Genomic DNA, 27,421 nt, shown 5'->3' on the forward strand with positions numbered 1-27,421 from the left:
AGACGGTGCAATGCGAGCACCCTCCTCTGCCTCCACCCAAACACAGTCCCTGTTCGGTTACTGGAGAGAAGAACAAACGGTGTCTGGGCTGAGCCTTACCGGGAAAATCCCACTGCTCCCTGGGATCGTACGGTAACGTGTTGCCTCTCTATAGCACCTTCCAGCCCAGCCCACCAGCTCAAAGGCTTTACCCAGCGCTAACCCTGCAGCTTCATGCTCCAGAGAGGGCAGGGCCAGCTCCAGGCACTAGCTCAGCAAGCAGGTGCTTGGGGCGGCCAAGGGGAAGGAGTGGCACGTCGGGCTCTTTGGCGGCAGGTCCCTCAGTCCTTCTTAGAGGGAAGGATTGTCCACTGAATTGCCGCCAAAGAAGAAAGTGGCGCGGTGGAGCAGGCGCCAATCACGATAGTGGCTTCCTCCCCACCCCCCCACCGTGTGGGGCAGCAAAAACCCTGGAACCAGCCCTGAGAACGGGAGGAGCTATACCCATTTCACAGAGTGGGCAAGTGAGGAACAGGGCCTCTAAGGGCACATTCTTCCAATGTGGCCTGATTTTGGATGCTTCCATTTTTCAGAGCCCAGCTTTAGCTACGTAGGCCTTGATTTTTCAGAGGGACTGCACACCCTCAGCTCCCATTGATTTATGCTCAGTGTGACAGAGATGGCCATTTCCTGCACTAGCCTTGAAAGATCTTAGGCGAGTAAGTTCATGTATATAACTTTTTATGGGGGAGCTGTGACAGATATTGTAACCCTTTGTAGCATCTTTGAGGTCCATTTTTAAAAACAAACAAACAGTCTATGTATGATTGTGTTCTACTCCATGGGGGGTGGGGAACGGGGACCTACCACAGCTCCTCCAGAAACTGAAACCAGAGGGTGGTGATTAGGGCAAATCATCCAGGTTGTAAATCCTGCTCCTCCTCCTACCCCTCTGAGAGGTACCACCTCCTGGGAGGCTCACATATACTAGTTCAAACTGGGTTCTCCAGAGACCAACAGACAAAGGCAGGACTTTAATATAAATAGGTTGAGTTTAAACGGACTCAGGGCCTTATTTCTGATCCAGAAAACAGGACCTTCTGTCCAAAAGGGGGACCCCAATCCCCAGGGAAGAGTTTGAAGGACTGACACCCACTGGAGCCCTTATTGGCACTGGGGTGTGTGTGTGGGGGTGAGCTTACCAGCAGGCATGTAGGTTCTTTTATTGTTTTTTATTTTCTCTATAATACTTTTACCTTAAGAATAAATGTGCTTGCTTACAGAGAGCTCGGTGGTAACTGGCAAATGTTGTCAATTACAGCTGTTCAGAGCGTTTGGTGCATAGACACTGGCCTGTTTAGGCAGGCTGGCTTGCTGGGAATATCCTGGCATAGGCAGGGAGCTGTAAAGCCTGGAAAACCCCCCTTCAGGATGGAGAGAGATGCAGGTCTCCACCCACAAGAGGTGGCAGCTGGAAGCCTAGAGTGGGTGCATTTTAAGAACCACAGAGGGTGAATGCAGGTGCAATTGCCTGAACTGGGACACTCGGTACCTCTGAAAATTAAGCCCTGGGCTTTGAAAGATGGGCAACCAGCAGCCGAGGCATCCACAACTTGAGGCCGCTTTTAGAAAATGTTGGCTTAAGTGATTTAATCACAAACCAATCACTCAGGGACATTGCCAGGAGGAGAACGCAGGTCTCCAGGCTCCCAGTCCTGAGTGGTAACTGCTAAGCCAAGCATCCTAGCCCTTGATTACTCACCAAAGACATAGGGGTTCTATTTAAAGAGGAGAACTATTGCCTGGGAGAAAAGGCCCAGGAGCCCAGGTGGGGCCATCCTATTTCACGTACCTTTTGTTCCCCATTTAGTGTGTATGTGCATCTCAAAGTGGAACGTGGAATATTGGATTCGTCACACCAGAGCAAACCACAGATACTGCTGTGAGGGTTGGACCCCCCTTCTGGGGAACCACCTGATGTATTGGGGGTCTGTAGAAGGGCTCGGCCGAGGCTCGTCTCTCAGCGGGGCTGTGAGGTATCCCACCGCCTCGCACTAGTTCACTCTGGGCCCAAGCCCTGGGTCAGGGCTGGCTGGTAAACAAACAGTCAGGCGCTCAGGGCCCTTAGGCAGGGGCTGAGCTCCACTGCGTGCCAGCCCGGGGCCCTACCAGCAGCAAAAGACTCACTGCTGCATCAGTGGGGATCCTGACCGCAACAAATTGGTTCTGGGCCTGCTGCGGCCAGGCCAAGGTCGGCTGCCCCCGGGCTACTTCCGGACTCCCTCTTGTAAGGTACCTGGGTTTGGCCGGTGTCCTTGGCGGTTCCCAGCACCATCGGTTCCTCCGGGTAACTAGCACAGGGTAGGCGCGGCTCCTCCTCGGGGTAGCTGGCCAGGGGTAGGCGCGGCTCCTCCTCGGGGTAGCTGGCCAGGGGTAGGATCGGCTGGCCTGGCCAGTCCTCAGGTCGGCCTTGGCCTGCTGGCGTTCCCCAACCCGGAGCTAGGCCACAGGCATCTGGCCTCTTCGGTGGCTGGCTTTCAACTGAGCTTTGCAGCGGGGCTTTTCTACTTCCTGTCCTGCGCCGTGACCTCTGGGGGAGGCGGGTGCAGGACCCACTGGCTCTGCCCACGTTGGTTCTAGGGGAGGCTCGTCCCTCAGTGGGGCTGTGGGGTATCCCACCGCCTCGCTACAGCGTCCCACTGAGCCCACCTGCTCCACCAGCCTGGGCTCCCTCACCCTGCCCTGCTGCGTGCATGCACACACACACACACACACACACACCGTCAGCTGTAGAATCACACAGTGTCTGCAATCAGCTCTGTGTGGGAAGACTCAGCTTGGGGATAGCCCAGCACTCTGGTGCACACCCAATCTGGAGTATAAACCCAAAATTGTATTGTCTTGAGCTGTACAGAGATCGACACAGGGCGAACTCATGAAATTCACTCCCTCTCTAAATGTGGAGGAAGATATGCACAGCTTTTTTCCCTCCAGTTATGAATTGCACAAACTGGGTTTTAAAATAAACAAAAAAGTTTAACAATTACAAAAGGTCAACATTAGGTGATTATAAGAGCTAGCAAACAGAACAAAGCAGATCACTGAGCATATAAAATAAAACATGCAAACTAGGCTTATTACATTAAAGAAATTGGCTACAGATAATTTCTCACCCTAAATGTTGTTTTATGCAGGTTGCAGAGTTTCTTGAAGGTAAACTGCACCGCTTGCAGCTTAAATCTCCAGGTATACCCCTCACAGGCTGACCTTTCTCGCCTGGGCTCAGCCCCTGCCCCCTCATCTTAGTTCCTTTGATTCTTCAGGTGTTTTCAGCAGTCTTTCTTCTTGGGCAGGGAGGCAGTGGAGAAGAGCCAACAATTCCCCAGCCTTAAATAGGATTTGCATATGGTGGGAATCCTTTGTTTCCCAATTTGACCCCAGCCCCTTCCAGTGGAAAAATACTAGAAGTCCAAAATGATGTCCAGTACCAGGTGACATGATCACCTGACCCTGCGGTGTTAAAGCAGCATCCCAGGAAACTTCTCAGGAAGAAGGGAGATTAGTATCTTAAAAGTCCTATTGTCCTTCCTAATGGCCCATCCAGGTTGTTTGCATACTGTCTGGTGGGCGTTGTAATTGTTACATAGTCAATATTTCTAACTTCAGATACAGAAATGATACCTGCATACAAATTGGGTAATCATAATCATAATCTTTCCAATGATACCTCACATGACCCATCTTGCATAAAATACATCTTAGTTATGCCATATTCATATCAGCATATTTCTATGAAGAATAGGGGGCGTAATGTCACAACCGCAAATCCAGTATCCTGCTTCTGGCACTGGACAAGACTAGATGCTGCAGAGAAGAGACACCCTTTGTAGTTCCACAATGCCCTTTGAGCATCATGGGGGAAATTCCCTCCTGACCTCCATATTGATGCCTTGGAGTCTGAGATTTGATGACCCTCATTTTTACTATGTATAGCTGCAGATGTCGAGCCTGAAGCCAGGAGGACTTTGTGTGAATAAAGTCGACTGCAAAAGGCCCCTTGTTCTTGGTCCACCAGTTATGCAGTGCCCTGCTCCCAGTGAGCTTGCCTAGTACTAGGGTTGGCAGAGACTTGCCCGATGTCATGGCTGTGGTGCTGTGTGTGTCTGTCACTGATGGCAGGTCGAAGCAGGCCTTGCACTGACCCCCGAGAAAGCTCTGTCTCCTGCAGAGGAGCGTCACCCTCGCCACAGACAGTCCCACTGCGCCTGAGGAGCGGAGCTGTCGACCAAGCTCCTCATGCGGCAGCCTCAGAGGTCTTTTAGGTATATCTTCCCCTTTGGGTGTTTGGCCCTTCGCTCCTGCTCCAGCAGGAGGTGTGAAATCAGGCACAGGGATTGCTCCAAAAGCATTGCTGGTGACTAGGACTCCCTCTGCTCCTGCAGAGGCTGGGTTTATTGCCTCACTTCCTGCGGCAGGGCCTGCCTCTGGAGCTCTCATGGCGTGGACTGGTGCCCAAGAATGGAACCCTGATGCTCTGGGAACAGTGTGCCCAGGGGGAGAGAGAGAGAGAGAGAGAGTGTGTGTGTGTGATGACCCCATCACGATGTTAGAAACCGGGGTAGCAGTACCAGTGCAAGTCACGTATTACACTGGTGCACCATGTCTACACTAAGGGTATGTCTACACTTACCTGCCGGTTCGACGCGGAGAGTTCGACTTTTTGGAGTTCGAACTATCGCGTCTGATCTAGACGCGATAGTTCGAACTCCGGAAGCGCCGCGGTCGACTCCGGTACTCCACCTCGGCAGAAGGAGTTGGCGGAGTCGACGGGGGAGCCGTGGAGTTCGACCCCGCCGCGTCTGGACGGGTGAGTAGGTCGAACTAGGGTACTTCGAATTCAGCTACGCTATTCACGTAGCTGAATTTGCGTACCCTAATTCGAACCCCCTTCTTAGTGTAGACCAGGCCTAAGGGTGAAATCTTGGTCCAATTGCAGACAATAGAAGTTTTGCCATTGACTTCAATGAGACCAGGATTTAACCCTAGGGGTTTGCACTGAGGCAGCTCATCAATACAGACCCCTGCCTCCAACCGCTCACCCCGTGTAGAAAAGGTCCAATACTTTTCCTTCCTACAGCACCTTCCCCTCCAACGATCTCACTGTGCTGTGCAGATATTACTTAATCCTTACCTTGCCCATGTGAGCTATTTATTTTTTACTGTAGGTTTATGCTAGGCCTCAAGATCTTGGTGTGCAGGCTCAGGGTTTTATAAGACAATAATTATAAATGAGCCTCTGCTAACTCCATACAACCCCTTTGTCCCTGATGTGCCTGGAAACTGCGGCCTGGTGATGACCAATCAAGGAAATATTAATTAAGGGCCTGTGAAAACTAAAAATGCCTCGCGGCATCTTTGCAAAGTTATCAGATGAGCTCTGGCACACCTGCTTGAAGGATCAAGTGCTACAGACAAGAGCCTCAGCTCAATGGGGCCTACTCAAGGAGGAAACGCTCTTGGGAGATCAGCGCATGGGCCTGGGAATCAGGAAACTTGGTTCTGTTCCCTGCTCTGCCACTACCCAAGCTGGCCAGGACATTGTCTTGCTATAGGATCCTTTAATGAGCACATCCGTCAGGACCTTGCCTTTACATCTGAACCAAAAGACAGCATCTCTGGTGGCACAAAGCCCAAGGGCCATGCAAAAGAAGGATGCCATCTAAGGTCACCAGTCACCCTGCTTAGCTTGTGAAATCAGAGGATCAGGATCAGAGCTGTTAAAGTCAAGCCTAACAGGGTGGAAACCCCCCTCTAAAGTTTAGCAGGAGACTTCTAAAGAAAACCCAGCTTGTTGCCAGTCAATAAGGAAACTGTAATCAGAGAGTAAAAGAACAGAAACGGTATCTCATCTGAAGCATTGAGGTAACGTCCATTTTCTGTAGACATGGGTTTGCTGGAGCTGTTCACAAGGTGGGATTTCAAACCTCAACAATTCATTAGCTGACACTGGAACTAGTACAGTTTGAGAGACGTCCATGTTTCTGTGCCAGTCGCCATCATGATGCGTATTTCTTGCGGCAGTCACGATCACAAAGGAGAACGTGCAGATCTTAAGGTGGCCATCCTGCAGCAAAAACTTCAGGACCAGACTTCAAAGAGAAACTGCTGAGCTCCAGTTCATCTGCAAATTTGACACCATCAGCCAGAACCAGTTTCTCCTCCCTTGGTATTCACACCTCAACTGCTAGAACAGGGCCTCATCCTCTCTGATACTAAAGGAGAACGTGTGATCCAGTGATTAGTGAACAGGCCAGGAAGGCAGAACTGCAGGGTTTAATTCCCACTCTCTGACCTTGGGCAAGTCACTTAATGGCTATCTGGGTCAGCTTCTGGCACCTGTTAATACCACCAGTCATGTTTTATATAGGGGGCTAACACTGCTTGCTCACCTCATCAGACTGTTGTGAGGAATCAAGCTTTGTAAAGTGCTGTGAGAACTTCAGGTAAAAGGCGCTAAAAGTAAAATATGAATATAGCAGAGTGGTTGGAAAACATTAATACTGAAAATCTATTTCTGGACATTACTTCTACCCTTGTTGGACAACGGTTTGAGTTATGCTTGAGCCGACGGTTGGAAACAGTGGCATGTTCACATCAGGTAAACTTCCATGGAGTTGCAACCACTTACACCCGATTGGAATGTGGTCCCCAAAGGGCTACCCTCTTAAGCACGTGTGTGCATAATTCCCCATTGATGTTAATAGTTTGGATGAAAGTGTATCAAAGGACTAGACCCCCTCAATGACAACTCAATGTTACATTGGCTTCTAATTGCAAAAATTCTGCATGCAAATATATGGAAACAGCCATAATGATTTTTCGCATATAGAAACTAGATTTTGTTAACATGCATATTAGTGCATGTGAATTAGCTCCCTCTACTGCTCCTTCCATAAGCTTGAGGAAGGCTTATGCAACACGTGTTAAGCAGCTTATTTTGGGTTGCAGCGTGTTGGAAAGCAGAATAAAAAAGCCAAGTTCCTAAATGCCCCAGACCAGCTCTTTATGAGCAGCATGAATGGCTTAAGCTAGTGGATGTTGAGCAGCCTTACACACTGCCTGCAGATGGTTATTAGCTTAGCTGGAATTGTTGCATGCACACTCCCATTTTCATTGCTTCACACACCTAGGATTGTGCATGGTGTCACTGCTTACAGTAGCTCTATTCGTGAGGATCCTTTCCTCAACCTGCTCCCACCTCCCACCCCAAAATAGTGAATCAGTAACTTTGGATGATTAGAGTCATCAAAATACTCTAATCAGGCAGGCCACTGCCAAAAAAAAAAAAAAAAGTGAAATGGAAGTTTGTTTGTTTTACCATCAGCAAAAGTGTGTTGTGAAATCAGTGGTTTGCCGGGAAGCAATGGATCTTTCTGTAACCTTGCATTTACCCTCTAGAAGATTTCTCCCTTGTGCTTGTCCCCTGTTGCCATAGAGATGCGAGGCAAGAATAGGAGATATATCGCTGCCATCTTCTGGGCAAGTGGTGGATTACCCGGAAAAGTCCAAATGTCTGCCACCTAGGGTGACCAGATGTCCTGATTTTGTAGGGACAGTCCAAATATTTGGAGCTTTTTCTTATATAGGCACCTATTACCTCCCACCCCCGTCCCGATTTTTCACACTTGCTGTCTGGTCACCCTACTGCCACCTGGAGCTGTTTAACACACATATCACAGGCCCATTTCAGCTATGCCAGAAGGGACCATTAGATCATCTATTTTGACCTCCTGAATAACACAGACTATAGAATTTGATCCATTTACTCCATCCATAGCCCCTGATTCCAAACTGAACAAAGTGTACTCTTGAATATTATTAATTCAAATGGACATTATCCCACAAGCACCCTTAAAAACCACCTTCGTTTGTTGAGTGCCTCCCCCACTCCCCACCCTGGTCTGTTTCTTTGTCTTCTCCCCCTGCTAGGCCTCATCTATTTAGATTAAAAACTCTTGGGGCAGGGACTATATGTTTGTACAGCACCTAACACAATAGGGTCCCAATCCTGTTGGTCTCTAGCTACCACAGTATAAATGCCATAGAACAATAATGTTGTGTTCCAAGCTAAGAGACATTCCAGTGCTATTATCATGTGTGATTATGTCTAACGGCACCTCCAAAAGTAAATAAAAAGACATAACCCCTGCCCTGAGGAACTTACAATCTAAGCCTGATCCTGCAAGCACTTAGGCATGTGAAAAATATTCTTTACCCATTGTTGACTTCAGTGGAACTACTCACAGGAGAATAGTTACTCAATATGCAGGAGCGGGCCATTAATTAGACATGACGTAAGCAGCTGGAAGGGAAGGGAGATATGATGCATCATCATCAAGATTCTGCAGCTGCCCAGGTCAGAGAGGGTTAATACGAGGGATAATGTAGTAACAGGGCCAGCCTTATGGGTGGGTGACTGCCATGGGTACCATGGCCAATCCTCCACCCCATACACCCAACAAGCCCAAGGCCCCGTTAGCCTCCAAGCTCTGGGCCCAGCGCTGGGAGCACCCCAGCTGCGGCTCTTACCATGCGCCAGGTTCCAGCTGTTACTCCTGGTTGGGTAGTGGAGGGCTGTGACTTCCTCTTTCCCTGCACGGGTCACACCTGGGGCTGGTGTCACTGGCAGATCCGAGTGGACGGAGGCAACACAGACAAGTTCATCGGGGCAGGGAAGAGGTAAAAGCCAAGATAAATGTTGGTAGTTTTATAGAGAATGGAGAGCGATTATTATTCCTCAGCACTGCAACCAAGAACTTCATCTTCTCTACAGATCGCAACATGCAGCCTACAGAGGTCACAGGTCCAGATGCAGCGTGGCCTGGCTGCTTGAATCAAGCTGGAACACCTCCTGTTCAGAATTGAACCTCCATATTAAAAATGAGAGCAGACACGGCCCACCTTGTGCAACGGCGTGGGCTGAGTTTTAGGCACCCACCCTGCAAGGTATGGGGAAAACAGCATGGTTCGATACACCAGCCTGTTACATGAACAATGAGTGAAGGACTATCAAACGCAGAACAACCAACGGCAATAGATAAAATGACTAACTTTTAATAGGTTTATGCAAGCGAATCCCATGTTTGTACATTGAATAATAAGATTCATGTCATTTATTCATCACCCTGACTCAAAGAATACATACCATTTTTCTCTACAGACACACTTTTAAGCCCCATAACACTGTACCAAATAAACCTAGTGGGAGACAACAGATTCAGCATTATTAAAAAATGACGCTACAGTGGTCAGATCCATGGAAATTCTTCTTTCCAAACAACGAATCCCCGAAGGTACAAAACGTCCAAGGTGTTTCTAAGCAGTAACACATTGAAAATGTTGGCCGGGTCACTGGTTTCAATCTTTCTTCTCTATATTTTGAGAACAGTTTATGGAAACGACTGTATCTATTTAACTATGCAGCTTATCCAATGACAAAGTTAGGTATGTTGCTAACAGCATTGCAACAGAATTCCTGAAACACGGGGCAAGTTCCTCGGGCGCTATAAATTGGTGCCGTTCGTTGACGTCAAAAGAGCAACACTGGCTGCTGAGCACCTGGACCAAAACGGTTGGTTTCTTTGGTTTCGCTGTCCCCAACTCTCTGAGAAGGAAGCAAATCTTTTCCATAGACCTTCATTGACCAGACGCTAAATATGGACGCGAGGCTTGCGAAAATAAATGCTGCGATGGTTAAGTAGAAACTTTCTCCCAGTGACGTTACATAGTAGTGCTTATTTAACAAATTATTGACGCTAGGCTTCTGGATTATTGTTAAGATCCAAGAACAAAACACCAGAACTAATGCACAAAGAATGGCTGTGAAAAGAGAGTAAAGAAAAGAAAACCAGTGACTTTATGGCAGTGATTTGCAACCGCTGATACCTGTAGCCATGCTGCTAGTTCACCAGCCTCCCTCCCTTCCTAATGACTTAGAATCATAGAAGATTAGGGTTGGAAGAGACCTCAGAAGGTCATCTAGTCCAATCCCCAACTAAATCTTCCCAGGCAAGGCTTTTTAAAGCTGGGCCTTAAAAACCATTAAGGATGGAGATTTCACCACCTCCCTAGGGAACCCATTCCAGTGCTTCACCACCCTCCTAGTGAAATAGTGTTTCCTAATATCCAACCTAGACTTCCCCCACTGCAACTTGAGACCATTGCTCCTTGTTCTGTCATCTGCCACCACTGAGAACAGCCGAGCTCCATCCTCTTTGGAACCCTCCTTCAGGTAGTTGAAGGCCCCGTGTGCCAACTCCCAAAGCACCATCACACTGCCTGCTTCTCATTCAGTTCTATCCTCCAAAGCAGCACATGTGGAGTAGCCCAAGCTACAATGCAGATCAGGGAGTGCACGGATGGTTAAGGATTGTTTGGTTACATAGCCTCTCCATTCCCCGACTCAACGCAATGCGGGGTTGGGCTAGGACTGTGATAATCCTCCATTTGAAGAGGACAGAGCTTTCCTCCTTTTCAGGAGAGGCTTAAGTGGGGGTGGGCCTTGTAGGGGGCGAGGGACCTGCAGGACTGAGAGGATTTGGGAGTTGGAAGCGTATGATCAGTTTGTTTTTGTTTGCAGACATGAGCCTCCCCCCCATTACCCCAGCTTCAGGCTTGGATAAGAGCATGATGAGCCTTGTCACGCTGCTAACACATTTTATAATGCCTGGCAGGATTTCACTCTGAAGCCATTAGGCACAAACATGCTAGAGAACAAGATGAGCACAGCTCCTGGCTCACATGAAGGGGCTATAATGTATAAGCAATACCAGCACAATGAGATCTGGGCTTTGAGACCTGCGGGTGGGGGTGGGGGTGGGGGGGATTTTCAAAGGTATTTATGACCCTAAAACCGCAGTTAGGCACCTTGATCAGTTAGGCACCTACAGTAACTCCTCACTTAAAGTCATCCCGGTTAACGTTGTTACATTGCTGATTTAATAGGGAACAGGCTCATTTAAAGTTGTGTGATGCTCCCTTCTAACGTTGTTTGGCAGCCACCTGCTTTGTCCACTGCTTGCAGAAAGAGCAGCCGGTTGGGCTAGCTGGTGGGGGCTTGGAACTAGGGTTGACCGGCAGCCCCCCATTAGCTCCCCGCTCCCCTAAGTTCCCTGCGCAGCAGCCGCCCAGCAGGCTAGCAATTGCTGGGCAGTTCAGGTGTCCCTCCCCACACTGCCATGTGCTGCTCCTGCCCTCTGCCTTGGAGCTGCTCCCAGGAGCCTCCTACTTGCTGGGAGGGGGGAAGAGGGGCACTAATGTCAGGCTGTCCCCCTCCCCCCTACACCTGCCTCCCACTTACCCCTTCTCCATATAGAGCAGGGTGGGGACAGAACAGGGCTGAGGACGGAGAGAGAGCTTGGTGGCCGCAGCTGCTGTCTCGACTTTCTGATTTTTTTTTTAAAGGCAATGTACTTACAATGGGGTCAGCGTACTTAAAGGGGAAATGCACATATCTCTCCCCCACACACAGGGTATGTATCTCTGAAATCATAGACTATCAGGGTTGGAAGGGACCTCAGGAGGTCATCCAGTCCAACCCCCTGCTCAGATTTTTGCCCAAGATCCCTAAAGGATTAAATTCACAACCCAGGGTTTGGCAGGCCAATGCTCAAACCACTGAGCTATCCCTCTGTCTGCCATGCTGTCTCCCCTCCCTCCATTCCTGTTGCCTTGTAGAGTGTGAGGCTACATTAACAACAATGTGTTAACCCCTGAGGGCTCAGCCGAGTGCTAGTTCATCATTTAGCAGCAAGGCATTCCCTGGGAAATATCCCACCCACTTCCACCCTCTAACTTCATCACCTCAACCAAGCTTCACAATCATCATTGCTGTGTACAGTATTAAATTGTTTAAAACTGACGCTGTGTGTGTATATATCTATCTATATAATATGTTTTTTGTCTGGTGAAAAAAATTTCCCTGGAACCTAACCCCCCCCCCCCCCCGCCATTTACATTAATTCTTATGGGGAAATTGGATTCGCTTAACATCGTTTCACTTAAAGTTGCATTTTACAGGAGCATAACTACAACATTAAGCGAGGAGTCACTGTATACTTTTTTAGGAAAAGAATGTTATGCACCACCCAGTCTCCCGACAGACAAGTGGGAGAGACAAAGAACAAACCCTGACCTGTGCCCTCATAGCTATTAACAGGCAACAATTCAAAGGAACAGGCAGAACTAGTACCCTGTGTGTTGTGAAGGCAGGGATGAAAGTAATTTACAGGACTTACCGGTACTGCCCGAGTCCTGAGGGGGCGTGGCCTCTCCCGGAAGAGGCGTGGCCTAAAGATTTAAAGGCCCTGGGGAACCAGCTGTGGCTGGAAGACCCAGAGCCTTTAAATCAACCAGGGGCTCCCAGCTGCAGAGGTGGCTGGGAGCCCCCCAGGGCTCAGGGGCAAATTAAAGTACCCGGGGCTCTGGCCGCCAGGGGGAACCCCAAGCTTTGTGTGGCTGGGGCAGGGATTTAAAGGGCCCAGAGCTCCTGCCACTGAGGGAAGCCCGGAGCCCTTTAAATCCTGGCCCCAGGCCGGCCACCAGAGCCGTGGCCAGGATTTAAAGGGCTCTGGGCTGCCTGCAGCCATGGGGAGCTCCGAGCCCTTTAAATCTCAGCAGCAGCCGGGATTCAAAGGGTTCTGGGCTGCCTGCAGCCGCGGGGAGCTCTGAGCCATTTAAATCCCAGCTGCGGCCGGGATTGAAAGGGCTCTGGGCTGCCCGCAGCCATGGGGAGCTTTGAGCCCTTTAAATCCCCAGCCCCTGCCTGGCCACCAGAGCCACGGCCGGGATTCAAAGGGCTCTGGGCTGCCCGCAGCGGTGGGGAGCTCTGAGCCCTTTAAATCTCAGCCGTGGCCAGGATTTAAAGGGCTCTGGGCTGCCCGCCGCTGCAGGCAGCCCAGAGCCCTTTTAATCCCCGCCGTGGAAGCCGGTGCGGTCCAGCACGGCGTACTGGCTCTTGTCGGTACGCCGGACCGGACCGGCTTACTTTCACCTCTGGGTGAAGGTGACCACAGCTCCTGGTTACTGGGTCCTTTCAGTGAGTTATTGACCAGACAGGGGGTCAGCAGGCTGCCACTTCCCCCACCATGGAGCACTCCCTAGTTGCTCTCCTATGAAAAGACCGTATTCTAGATCAAGAGTGTGACCCAGAAATGCAGCTTCAGGGGAGTCTACAAAACCGCCCACTTCCTCATTGTTCTGGGTGCTGTGGATGGCTAGGGTGACCAGATAGCAAGTGTAAAAAATCAGGACGGGGTGGAGGGTAGTAGATGCCTATATAAGAAAAAGTCCCCAAAACAGGGACTGTTCCTATAAAAATCGAGACATCTGGTCACCCTATGGGTGGCACACGTATCAACATGAGGCCCAGAGGACAGCAAGCTGTTGATGTGATGGCCGTCTGTAATGCAAGGATGTGCTCTCCAGTTGCCCCGTTTAAAAATATTCTGTAGATAACTATCCAAAAAACATTGCTATGATTTATTATTTTCATTATTAATAAACACAAATGTGTCTATTTCATCAACCAAACTGTGTCAAATGCCGTCTGTCTAGGTACGTATATGATCCCCATTGATATGATGTCAGAGTGCCTCGCATACAGGTTTGATGGAAAACATTTGGACAATAGGGTTTCATCAAAATTGAAATTCTCTGCTGGAAATGATCGATTTCACCAAAAATATCCGTCAGGGACAGTCAAAGTGAAATGTTTCACTGCAGTTGCGTCAATGTTCATTTCTGCATGAGGTGTTGTAGCTGTGTTGGTCCCAACTGCTGGGTCTGCCTGGGACACTATGGTGCCTCATGAGTCTTGGAGTTTTGAGTCCCTAATGCCTCCGTTCTCCCCTATGGTCCCTGCTCCCGGCCTGGACTATATTTCCCATGATGCACTGAGGTCTCTGGCTGTGGCTGAGACCTCAGGTGCATTGTAAGAGTACCATGATACACGGTAGTGGCTCATCCACAGGTAGAGACCACGATGCATCATGAGAGATGTCCTCGGGCCAGAGAGCAGGGCCAATAAGGGAAAATGGGGGCGTGAGGAATCTGGAATTCCAATGGGGCAGCCACAGAGAGTTACGTCAGCCTGACCTGAAACAAAACATTTTATACTGCAGGTCAGAAATTCTATTTTTTAAAATCAGCTCTGGTCACAAACTTTACGGGACTTGCCTAAATTTGTACAATAATCCTGGGAACTGAACCTCAACCACCTGAGTCTCAAACAAGTACTTTCACCACAAGACCATCTCTTCTTCCCCTGACGAAAGAATCTAACATGATATCAATGGAAGCTTTAATTTAATAGAAATCTCTCATACACTCGCAGCGACCTGGAACCCATCTTGCCTAGGGATGTTTTAAGAAATGACACACAGCCTTCTACAAAACACACCTCTATTTACACTCCGGCATTTGCAGTACCAGGCCTCTCTTTACAACTGTGTTAGCTCCTGCCCCGATACTGTGCCAATTACATGGTCAACAAGAGGATTCTTTTCTCTCTGTTGAAGGACTACATTCTGCAATCAGTTTCTGCTTAAGAGCAGTTTTCTTAAAAGGGCAGGGTCAAAACAAAAACATCATCATAAGCTGTTAAAACTGAAAATGTACAATGGCTGATTTATAGATGCATAGATTTTTTAAGGCCAACAGGGACCCTTGTGATCAGCTAGCTGCTTTTCAGGCTGGCTGTTTACTTAATGCATTTGATTCCCCTGGGACAATGACTTTTTAATATGAATGGTTTTATAGAAATCCATTAGAAGCAGCATTCCAAAACAACAGCAGAACCAGCACAACTCAACTGGCCCAGCAGGGAGCAACTTGTGCGTGTTACCAGGCTGGTAAATTTCACTTTTGAATCTAGTTCCATTCACCTTCTGGTTCTCCTGCACTAGCCCAATGCTGCTGCTGTTTAGGATTTCAAGCCTGCTGAGGAAAACTTACATGTACTCAAAATGAATGAACTTTTTTTTTTTTTAAATCAAACAGGAAAACTTTTCTATTCATATTAAGTTTTACAAAAACCCAATATACTTTCTTAAGACAGAACAGTTGGTGGTTTAAATTAAGTTGAATGTACCTCTTTAATGTAGGTTACAAAAATCTGTTCAACTAACAAAAGTTACCTGACAAAATATGTAGGACTGTTACAATGATCAGACGTGCCACTCCTAGCTTCTTTATCTCTATGAAGTCAAGCAGGAAAGCAATGAAGCCCACCAACACACTCAGGAAACAAATTCCCATCATCACATCTACGAAGACCCATTGATCCGAAGACAGGAGAACAATTTCTTCAATCAAAACGAAAAAAGCAGAATGAATACAGGACAACATGAAATTAAATTGAATGACTAAGTACAAGACAACAGTGCCTGAAGAGTTCTTTTAATAACTCTTTCCCTGTATCCCGGGCCCTTTCCACATGTTCTGCTGCTGCCATTGGCCATCAACATTTTGTTGAAACGAATGGACTTCTATAACCTGTAGATTCAGGCTGACGACACCATACATTGAGCATGTATATCTGCAGCAGGACGTTCAGTGACGAACTCATTATCTCTTTGTTGTATCCATCTCTTGCCTTGTATTTAGATTGTAAGCTCTTCAGGGCAGGGGCCATCTCTTTTTTTTATATGTACGGTACAATGGGGTTCTGGCCTCTCTGCACTATCCTGATGCAAATAACAACATGAATAAGAGAGAGAGCTGAGTCCTGGCACTTCTATCTTCAGAATCCCTCCAGGCTAGAAAGAATATCCTTCCCCAATCCAGAGAAGGAAGAAAGTCCTCCAGTTGCATCCCATCTAAGCAGCTGTCATAAGCATGGGCGCTAAAACCGTTCAGCCTGGTGAGCAGAGTGAATAAGAAAGCCACAGTGGAAAGCCTGGCAACCCAAGTTATTCAAACAGGCTCTGGCATTTTAAACTCTCCAGCCCATGAAGGCTACATGGTTAAAGAGAACAACTCACCAAGGCCTTGATTCAGCTTAAAGCATGTTCTCAAGGCCATCCCTCTTTAGCAAAACACTTAAGTCCATGCTTAAGTCCCATTGAATAATAATAAATAATGCCTAGCTCTTTTACAGCGCTTCTCGGCAACAGACCTTAAAGTACTTTATAGAGGAGATAACTATCATCCCATTGTACAAATGGGGAAACCGAGGCAGGGAACAACAATGTTATTTGCCTAAGGTCACCCAGCTGGCCAGTGGCAATGCCAAGAAATCAATGGGAAATCAAGATTTGTGGTGGCGAGGCGAATTTGGTGCTCTGTGAATAGTTCAATTGTGTTTGTGTTTATGATGTATGGCTGGGGTCCCTAGAGCCTGAGATAGGCACTCCAGATTTCCATGGATCTAAAGCCAACGGAAAGACTTCAAAGGGGGCTTAACAGACCTTTAAAAAAAGGATAGAAATATAAAGTTACAAAACCCTGGACTCTCTGGGGAGAATGGGAGATGATCCATTGCAACTTGTATCCCTAGAGACCAGCCCAAAGGCCACCAGATTTTGTAAATTTGAGAGCAGCACTCAGAGAGAGTCAATATGGATGCAAGAAAAGAAAAGATATAAAAGAGTTGTTCTGTTAGAAGAACAAGTGGGTGAGTGTCGTAGCAAAGAGGACACACCTATTGGGTTGCTAGCACATTTGAAACAACTGCCCTAGGTTTCATTCTTAAGTGATCCAACACACCTTGCTAGATATTAACATGAGCTTGGCCTGTGCTCCACATAGAGGGGATAAAATGTTGTCAGAGCCACTGTGACAAGATGGTGGGCCTGATTTCAGCTCTGAAAACTTGCATTCAGATCCTGTTTTATGAAGACACAAATGAAAATGTACTTGGTAATTTTAGACACACAGGGGCTGATATAATACACACGGGCTTGGGCATTGATTGGCAGAGCTGTGTGAATATGAGATATTCACCACAGAGACAGAGGCACAGAGAAGACAACAAGGCGCACACACACACACACACACACACACACACACACACACAGCATTGGTAGCATAGAACCATAGGACTGGGAGGGACTCGAGAGGTCATCTAGTCCAGTCCCCTGCACTCAAGGCAGGACTAAGTATTATCTAGACCATCCCTGACAGATGTTGATCTAACCTGCTCTTAAAATCTCCAATGATGGAGATTCCACAACCTCTCTGGGCAATTTATTCCAGTGTTTAACCACCCTGACAGTTAGGAAGTTTTTCTTAGTGTCCAACCTAAACCTCCCTTGCTGCAATTTAAGCCCATTGCTTCTTGTTCTAGCCTCAGAGGTTAAGGAGACATTTTTTCTCCCTCCTCCTTGTAACAATCTTTTATGTACTTGAAAACTGTTATGTTCTATGATAAATGAAGGGGCTGGAGGTATCTACCTTTTATGGACACCCAGCCAGCCAGCTAGCTACAAAATCCCTTTTAGTAGCTGTTCTCTACTTGCTTTACCTGTAAAGTGTTAAAAAGTCTGACTGCATGCATAGGTAAAAGGAATTGAGTGGGCACCTGGCCAAAAGAGCCAATGGGAAGGCTAGAACTTTTAAAAATTGAAACAAGACTCCCCTTTTGTCTGTCTGTTGTTGTTCTCCGGAGAGGAGAGACAGAGTTGCAATGCTGTAAGAAGCTTTGAGCCAGGTATGAAAAATCATCAGCTCATACCTAGAAACTAGTCATTTGAAACCCCAGATATGCAAGTAAATCAGGAAATGTCTAGAAAGACGTGATTAGGTTTCTCTCTTTTATTTCTTTATGGCTTGTGGACTCCTCTGTGCTAGCCCCAGGTGCTTTTGTTTTGCATGTAAACTTTAAGCTGGACCTCAAGAAAGTTATTTTGATGCTTAATCCTTATAAGGGGTTCTTTTTAAAATCTAGCAATAGTCTGAGTTTTTAGATGCATTTCCCATCTTTGTTTTTAATAAAACTTACCTTTTTTAAGAACAGGATTGGATTTTTGGTGTCCTAAGAGGTTTGTGCACATGTTGTTTAATTAGCTGGTGGCAACAGCTGATTTCCTTTGTTTTTCTTTCTAAGCTTTTCCCTGGAGCGGGGATGAAAGGGCTTGAGGGTACCCCACAGGAAGGAATTCCCAAGTGCGCCTTCTTGGTTTCTAAAAAAGTGGTTTTTTGCACTGGGGTGGTGCCAGCATCTACCCATCCAAGGTCAGAGAGAAGCTGTAACTGTGGGAGTTTAAAACCAGCCTGGAGTGGCCAGTATTAATTTTTAGAGGCCTTGCGGGCCCCCACCTTCTGCACTCAGAGTGCCAGAGTGGGAAATCAGCCTTGACATGTCCCCTCTCAGTCTTCTCTTCTCCAGACTAAACAAACCCAATTTTTTCAATCTTCCGGCACGTCATGTTTTCTAGACCTTTCATCATTTTTGTTGCTCTTCTCTGCACTGTCTCCAATTTGCCCACATCTTTCCTGAAATGTAGCACAAGACTCCAGCTGAGGCCTAATCAGCATGGAGTGGAGAGGAAGAATTACTTCTTGTGTCTTGTATCAGAGGGGTAGCCGTGTTAGTCTGGATCTGTAAAAGCAGCAGAGTCTTGCGGCACCTTATAGACTAACAGACGTATTGGAGCATGAGCTTTTTTGGGTGAATACCCACTTTGTTGGATGCATCCACAAAAGCTCATGTCACCCTGAAAGTTATGCTCCAATATGTCTGTTAGTCTATAAGGTGCCACAGGACTCTGCTGCTTCTTGTGTCTTGCTTACAATACTCCTGCTAATACATCCCAGAACAATGTTTGCTTTTTTTACAACAGTGTTGACTCATATTTAGCTTGTGATCCACTATGACCCCCAGATCCCTTTCTGCAGTACTCCTTTCTAGGCAGTCATTTCCTATTTTGTACGTGTGCAACAGATTGTTCCTTCCTAGGTGGAATACTTAGCATTTGTCCTTATTATATGGAGATATACCTACCTCATAGAGCTGGAAGGGACCTTGAAAGGTCATCAAGTCCAGCCTCCTGCCTTCACTAGCAGGACCAATCCTGATTTTGCCCCAGATCCCTAAGTGGCCCCCTCAAGGATTGACCTCACAACCCTGAGTTTAGCAGGCCACTGCTCAAACCACTGAGCTATCCCCTGCCATCCTAATTACTTCAGACCATTTTTCCAGTTTGCCCAGATCATTGTCCAGCATGACCCTGAAAAACAGCTGAGAGAGCTTTTGGGATAAGTGCTAGCTTGAGAGGCACTTGGAACTGCGAGCAAAGACACTGTTTCCTGTGTTTGATTCCTGCTGCATTCATTGAAACACAACTTGGCACATTCTTTGTAAATGAACAGGTCTGCATCAAATAAATTATCTATGATCAATTTCTCCTCCTAGAGAAACAACCCTCAGAACCCTGAATATAGTCATTTAGTGCGGACAGCAGATATTTAATATTATGGCTACTTTCCAGGTATGTTTCTCTACAAGGGATTAGACACAATAGACATTGGAAGGAACTCTTCGGTCTCAATAGGTACATCAGCTACAAATAATGTTGCTGTGGAGACTTTCTATAGAAATGACTTTTAACCAGTCTACGGTTTGGTTGTCTGTAGGATCTTGTCTAGGATCAGTCTAGAAAAGCATGCCAATGTGATAGAGGCCTTCAGTGTATCAGCAGAGGCCTCATAGCCTACTGGTGCAGTCATTAACAACATGGGTGGGTATTTTGTTTAGTTTGTCACCAGGAAGATTTTTTTTTTTTTAGAAGTCCCATTTCATAAATTACACATTCAGCTTCCTGACCTTACTGGGAAACTCTCATTCTGACTGGTCAGCCTCCTCTAGCACAGGGGAATGGGAACACAATTCTCTTTCCTTTCCAGGATGATGGGAATCACTTTTCTTTCAGTTGTTTTGGAGACATTTGGCTCTTTTAAAAAGTAATAATTCATAGAATCATATCATAGAATATCAGGGTTGGAAGGGACCTCAGGAGGTATCTAGTCCAACCCCCTGCTCAAAGCAGGACCAATCCCCAACTAAATCATCCCAGCCAGGGCTTTGTCAAGCCTGACCTTAAAAACCTCTAAAGAAGGAGATTCCACCACCTCCCTAGATAACCCATTCCAGTGCTTCACCACCCTGCTAGTGAAAAAGTTTTTCCTAATATCCAACCTAAACCTCCTCTACTGCAACTTGAGACCATTACTCCTTGTTCTGTCATCTGCCACCAGTGAGAACAGTCTAGATCCATCCTCTTTGGAACCCCCTTTCAAGTAGTTGCTATCAAATCCCCCCTCATTCTTCTCTTCTGCAGACTAAACAATCCCAGTTCCCTCAGCCTCTCCTCATAAGTCATGTGCTCCAGCCCCCTAATCATTTTTGTTGCCCTCTGCCGGACTCATTCCAATTTTTCCACAGTACTCCAGATGAGGCCTCACCAATGTCGAATAGAGGGGAATGATCACGTCCCTCGATCTGCTGGCAATGCCCCTACTTATACAATTGTCAAATCCAGCATTCTCCCTATCTGTCACCCCTGAATCAGGTTATTCTTCCAAGAAAAGCCTTTCCCAGGCTGAAAGGTGATATGGTAGCGTATGATAGAGCTCAGGCCGAGAAGGGCTATTGTCATAGAAACAGGCAGGTGGGAGGAGGAGGTTACATGGCAGATGGCTTTTGGAACACCTTCCTCAGAAGTCGAAATCTAAGGGGGGGGGGAGGGCTGCTGTCCCACTACAGCCTTGTAGAAAGGTTCCTTGTTTGTGCTTTGTAGCAAGAACAGGAGCCACATACTGATCACACCGTGATTCCTAGACTCACAAGTAGCCCCTTTGTCTCTTCAAGTGGTTCCCCCACATGTACCTTTACAGCAGTGGTTCTCAACCCATTTACCATTGTGGGCTGCATGTGCAGCCCACAATGTATTATGTGGGCGGATACGGTACTACCTGTATGGCCCGGAGGATGTGACACGGGCTGCAACTCTCTGCTGATCGAGCCACAGGTTGAGAACCACTGCTTTACAGTATAGGAAAACTCCTGTGCATCTGGACTTCTCAGATCTAACAGGTTCCTTAAAAATAAGCAGGGACTTTGCCATAGCACACCAGAGACAGGAATTGTTTGTCTTCTGAAGACTTGAGGGGACTGAATCTAACTGGGTGTCTGAGAGGCTGATTTTTCCTTTGGACCTGACAGTTTGCCATTGAGACTTTAGACATAGACCCTTTCCTCCTCTGGGTTGGAGGCAGAACTTTGCCCTTCCCTGTCATTTGATTTGATCTGATTTTCTTTGGCTCACCATCAGGATAAAGTTCCAAACTGCACAGAATCCCAAGGACAATCTTCCTGGATGTCAAAACTTCTGTGTGCCACTTTCCATCCTGATAGGCCTAAGGTGGCGGATTGGCTAGGCCGTCCCTGTCAGGATGGAGGGGCAGCCAAGCCAAATCGGAGTGGTGCTGCAACGCTGCACACCAGGTCACAATGCCACGCACTCAAATTTGGCCCAGCCATATGTAGTCAAAGTATATGGTGTCAAATTATAGCAGAGAGTGAAAACGCCCAGAGAAAGGCAACAATGAGGAAAGGAAAGTCCCATCACTTGGAACAACTAAAGACTGGATAAAGCACTAGAAAACATAATACTGGGAAGAATCCACCACTCTAGCAAAGGGGAATACCTGGTGTAGGGGACCTCGCAGAAAATTAATTTTGATGATTGAAGAACAGGAGAACTTGTGGCACCTTAGAGACTAACAAATTTAATTGAGCATAAGCTTTCGTGGGCTACAGCCCACTTCATCGGATGCATAGAATGGAACATATATTGAGGAGATATATATACATACAGAGAGCATGAAAAGGTGGGAGCTGTCTTACCAATTCTGAGAGGCCAATTAAGTAAGAAAAAAAAACTTTTGAAGTGATAATCAAGATAGCCCAGTACAGACGGTTTGATAAGAAGTGTGAGAATACTTACAAGGGGAGATAGATTCAATGTTTGTAATGGCTCAGCCATTCCCAGTCCCTATTCAAGCCTAAATTGATTGTATCTAGTTTGCATATCAATTCCAGCTCAGCAGTTTCTTGTTGGAGTCTGTTTTTGAAGCTTTTCTGTTGCAAAATTGCCACCTGCAGGTCTGTCATTGAATGACCAGACAGGTTGAAGTGTTCTCCTACTGGTTTTTGAGTGTTATGATGCCTGATGTCAGATTTGTGTCCGTTTATTCTTTTGCGTAGAGACTGTCCAGTTTGGCCAATGTACATGGCAGAGGAGCATTGCTGGCACATGATGGCATATATCACATTGGTAGATGTGCAGGTGAATGAGCCCCTGATGGTGTGGCTGATGTGATTAGGTCCTCTGATGATGTCACTTGAATAGATATGTGGACAGAGTTAGCATCGGGCTTTGTTGCAAGGATAGGTTCCTGGTGAGTATTTGCTTCAGGTTGGGGGTTGTCTGTAAGCGAGGACAGGTCTGTCTCCCAAGATCTGTGAGAGTGAGTGATGATTGAGACTTACATAAGACAAGTCATTTATGTATAGGCCTTATTAGCTTGCAGAGTGCTTGTTATTAGCAGCAACTTGTAGCATCCAGGTCCTATTTATAAGTTAAAAACCCACTAAAATAAAGCTACTCACAGGTAGCAGCATTAATCAAACTCACTGCTGCTAGTGCCACCGAATCGATCAGAAAACTAGAATGATTTAGCCTGGAAAAGAGAGGAGTTTGAGAGGACTTGATGGAAGACCAGAAATTAAAGATTGAAGAGCACAGTGAGATAACTGATCGGTTCTTTCTTTTTGACAGTGTCCCACAACACGAGAACTCATGTAGATTCATGGTAAGTATATTAGGGGAAAAAACCCACAAGGAAATATTTCTGCCCATATTGTGTGCAGCGTTCACTACCACAGGCAGTCACAGAAGCACAGTACCACACAACTAGGCAGGTGCATAATCAGAGAAATAATTGAAATGCAGGGCTGGAAGGGACCTTGGAAGGTCATCCAGTACAGTCCTCTGCACTCAAGGCAGGACTACATAATAATTATCAGACCATCCCTGACATGTTTGTCTAACCTGTTCTTAAAATCCTCTAATGACTGAGATTCCACCACCTCCCTAGGCAATTTATTCCAGTGCTTAACCACCCTGACAGTTAGGAAACTTTCCCTAATGTCGAACCTAAACCTCCCTTGCTGCAATATAAGCCCATTGCTTCTTGTCCTAGCTACAAAGAACAATTTTTCACCTTCCTCCTTCTAACACCTTCCTCCTTAATGCACTGGAAAACTGGTATGTCTCCCCTCAGCCTTCTCTTCTCCAGACTAAACAAACCCAATTTTTTTCAATCTTTCCTCAGAAGTCAGGTTTTCTAGAGCTTTAATCATTTTTGTTGTTTTCCTCGGGACTTTCTCCAGTTTTTCCACATCTTTCCTGAAATGTGGCGTGCAGAACTGGTCACAGTACTCCATTCATAGAATCACAGAATATATGGGTTGGAAGGGACCTCAGGAAATCATCTAGCCCAACCCCCTGCTCAAAGCAGGATCAACCCCCACTAAATCATCCCAGCCAGGGCTTTGTCAACCTGGGCCTTAAAAACCTATAAGGATGCAGATTCCACCAAGCTCCCAAGGTAACCCATTCCAGTGCTTCACCATCCTCCTGGTGAAATAGTGTTTCCTAATATCCAACCTAGACCTCCCTCACTGCAACTTGAGATCATTGCTCCTTGTTCGGTCATCTGCCACCACTGAGAGCAGCCGAGCTCCATCCTCTTTGGAACCCCCCTTCAGGTAGTTGAAGGCTGCTATCAAATCCCTCCTCACTCTTCTCTTCTGCAGACTAAATAAACCCAGTTCCCTCTCCTCATAAGTCATGTTCCCCAGCCCCCTAATCATTTTAGTTGGCCTTCGCTGGACTCTGTCCACATCCTTTCTGTAGTGGGGGGCCCAAAACTGGATGCAATACTCCAAATGGCCTCTGGTCTCACCAGTGCCGAATAGAGGGGAATAATCATTTCCCTCGATCTGCTGGCAGTGCTCGTACAAATGCAGCCCAATATGCCGTTAGCCTTCTTGACAACAAGGGCACACTGCTGACTCATATCCAGCTTCTCATCCACTGTAATCCCCAGGTCCTTTTCTGCAGAACTGCTGTTTAGCCAGTAGGTCGCCAGCCTGTAATGGTGCATGGGATTCTTCCGTCCTAAGTGCAGGACTCTGCATTTGTCCTTGTTGAACCTCATCAGATTTCTTTTGGCTCAATCCTCCAATTTGTCTAGGTCACTCTGGGCCCTATCCCTACCCTCCCGTGTATTTACCTCTCTCCCATCATCCAGATCATTAATGAAGATGTTGAACAAAACTGGCCCCAGGACCGACCTCTGGAGCACTCCGCTTGATACCTGCTGCCAACTAGACATCGAGCCGTTGATCACTACCTGTTGAGCCCATCAATCTTCCTAGCCACCATACTACTTTAACTTGCTGGCAAGAATACGGTGGGAGACCATATCAAAATGTAACCCAAAACACCTCCTGGGTGTGGTGTTCTGTTTCATCTAGTGGCACTGAGACCACTTAGAGAGAGTGATTAGTGAGTCTGCTCTACAGCCTTAGCTAATAGCTTGAGGCTCATACACTAAGCTCCATAGATCCCAGGTTTGATCCCTCCCGATGACGACTGGGGTCTGTCAGTATTACAAAAACCTTTGCCAAAATCAAGGTATATCACGTCCACTGCTATCCACAGAGCCAGTTATCTCATCATAGAAGGCAATCAGGTTGGTCAGGCATGACTTGCCCCTGGTGAATCCATGTTGACTGTTCCTGATCACCTTCCTCTCCTCCAAGTGCTTCAAAATGGATTCCTTGAGAACCTGATCCATGATTTTTCCGGGGGCAGAGGTGACGCTGACCCCCAAGACTATAGTTCACAACCTTTGCACCCCCGAACAACTCACTGGAGACAGCCAGGAGACAGGCTCCTTCACTGCCCCTCCCCCTCCCAACTGTGAAATCCAGCCTATTCCTGGGATCACCAAAGAGGATGTCCCTCCTCCCTGCCTGCATATGATCCTCTCTGCCAGACCCCTCCCCTGACCTCTGCCCCCTCCCAACCACCAGGCCTCTCTTTTTTCCTTCTCCCCAGGGTTGCCTACCTCTTACCCTTCAACCCCCCCCCACTTATCCCTCTTCCCACCTGAAGGTGGGTCCTGTGCGCCCTGGATCCCGTCTCCCTAGGGCTGTCTCACCTGTGCTCTGTGTTTCGTTCAGCCACAGCTGGGACTGCAGGCGGGTGGGCACCCCGAAGTAGAGGATAACGGCCCAGTACTCTGACCTTTTCAGCAGATGAAGGGGCACGTTGGTCTCCAGCGTGATCCAGGCCAGGCTGGAGAGGGCGATGCACAGGGCTGCCACGCCCAGGCACTGGCACGTGGCTGCGGCCAGGCTCTGCTGCGTGGCCATCGACAGCTGCCACATCTGCTCGTGGACGGAGCGGGCTGGCAGGTGGCCCGTGGTGATGAGGGACAACAGTCCCAAGTTATCGCTGGCGGCTGACGAATCCCCCTCCATCGCCACCCACCGCCAAGGGGAGCTGGTCCCCGGCTGGTTTCCAAAGCGAGGCTGGCTACATTCTGCCCCCAACCGTCTGCGTCACTCCCTTCCGCAGCAGGCCCCGCCCCTTCCGCCCACCAATGGCAGAGGCTGCCGTGGCTTTAGCACCGCCCCTCGCCCTGCCCTCTGGGCCTGCTAACACCAATCACAGGCATCCCCCTGCCTGAGTCCTTATAGCGACCGTTACCAGCCAGTCCCGCGGGCCTGGCCCCTACCCGCTCCTTATTAATTATCCCACAGCAGGAGGGTGATCAGACAGCAAGTGGGAAAAATCAGGAGGGGGTGGAGGGCAATAGAAGCCCATATTTAAAAAAAGCCCCAAATATTGGGACGGTCCCTATAAAATCAGGACATCTGGTCACCCTACACAGCAGGCCACCATGTGCTAGGTGCTGTACAGACACATGGCAACAGACAGTCCTGGCCCCCAGGAGCTTACCGTCTTGAGTTGAGATGCCACATGTGGGTGTCACAAACCAAGAGGGCAGATGAGGGTAACAGGGTTCGGAGCGTGGGCTATCTACGTGCACAGCCAGCTAGCCAGGCATCCTGGGGTATGTCTACACTGTACCAAATACCACCCCCAGAAGTGTGTTTCATAGACTTTAAGGTCAGAAAGGACCATTATGATCGTCTAGTCTGACCTCCTGCACAACACAGGCCACAGAATCTCACCCACCCACTCCTGTAACAAACCCCTGACCTAGGGCTGAGCTTTGAAGTCCTCAAATCGTGGTTTAAAGACTTCAAGGTGCAGAGAATCCTCCAGCAAGTGACCCGTGCCCCACACTGCAGAGGAAGGCGAAACCCCCCCAGGTTCTCTGCCAATCTGCCCTGGAGGAAAATTCCTTCCTGACCCCAAATATGAAGATCATCTAAACCCTGAGCATGTGGGCAAGACTCACCAGCCAGCACCCAGGAAAGAATTCTCTGTAGTAACTCAGATCCCACCCCATGTAACATCCCATCACAGGCCATTGGGCATATTTACAACTTCAGAGCCTGGGTCAACTGATTCGGGCTATGCGTAGGGTTACCACCTTTGAAATGCAAAAAACCAACACCTCCCCTAACCCTCACCACTCCCTCAACCCCAAGGCAACTACAACACCTCCCTTCAACAGCCACTTATAGTGGCTCAAACCCTCTCGCTCACACACAGTGTGTTTGTGTGTTGGTGGGCAGACAGCTGCTGTATTTCCACCAGTTTTGATTGGTTCTTGCTGACACTGCAGAAGTAGGAACATTGCAGCTTCTTTAGCTGGACTCTGAAACTTTTTAACATTCGATAGTCCCCAAACCTGGCAGATTAAATTATTTTTCTGGCAAATCCATTAAACAAACCAAACCAAACCAAACAAACCCTCAGCCGGGCTGGTCAAATATGGCCAAGTGCTAACCCTAGCTATGGGCTAACAGTGGCACTGTAGATATTCCCGCTCGGGCTGGAGCCTGGGCTCTGAACGCCGGTGGGGAGCGGGGGCTGGGCTCAGATCAAGCAGGAACATCCCTACTGCTATTTTTAGCCATGCAGTGTGAGCTGAAGTCAGTTGACCCGGGCTCTGAGACTTGCTGCCTGGAGTTTAAAGGGCACAAGGCAGGCAGGCCACTGCTGGCAGCCTTCAGCCTCAACTCCATGGCAACAAAGCTTCTTCCCTGTGAATGTCCATCAGGGTTTTATTTAAATGGAGGGCAATGGGAGTGCAGCTGTAGCAGGGTTCCTGGGCACCCCCTCACAGCCCCTCAGCTACCCCAGGCTGGCACCATCCCCAGACACCCCTTCCTTTG

General features: G+C 47.8%; 1 protein-coding gene across 1 annotated transcript; it reads right to left on the reverse strand.

Annotated features, from left to right (window-relative positions):
* Positions 1-9,071: 9,071 nt before the first annotated feature.
* Positions 9,072-25,674, reverse strand: LOC120406726 (transmembrane protein 127-like). The gene is made up of 3 exons (XM_039541791.1): positions 25,270-25,674; positions 15,174-15,341; positions 9,072-9,858 (listed from the first exon to the last, which is right to left on the reverse strand). The coding sequence occupies exons 1-3, from the start codon at positions 25,589-25,591 to the stop codon at positions 9,569-9,571; spliced, it is 780 nt and encodes a 259-aa protein (XP_039397725.1). The 5' UTR covers positions 25,592-25,674; the 3' UTR covers positions 9,072-9,568.
* Between the last annotated feature and the right edge of the window lie 1,747 nt (positions 25,675-27,421).

Source organism: Mauremys reevesii, linkage group 5 (assembly GCF_016161935.1).
Source record: "Mauremys reevesii isolate NIE-2019 linkage group 5, ASM1616193v1, whole genome shotgun sequence".
In the NCBI taxonomy this organism is placed as follows: domain Eukaryota; kingdom Metazoa; phylum Chordata; order Testudines; family Geoemydidae; genus Mauremys; species Mauremys reevesii.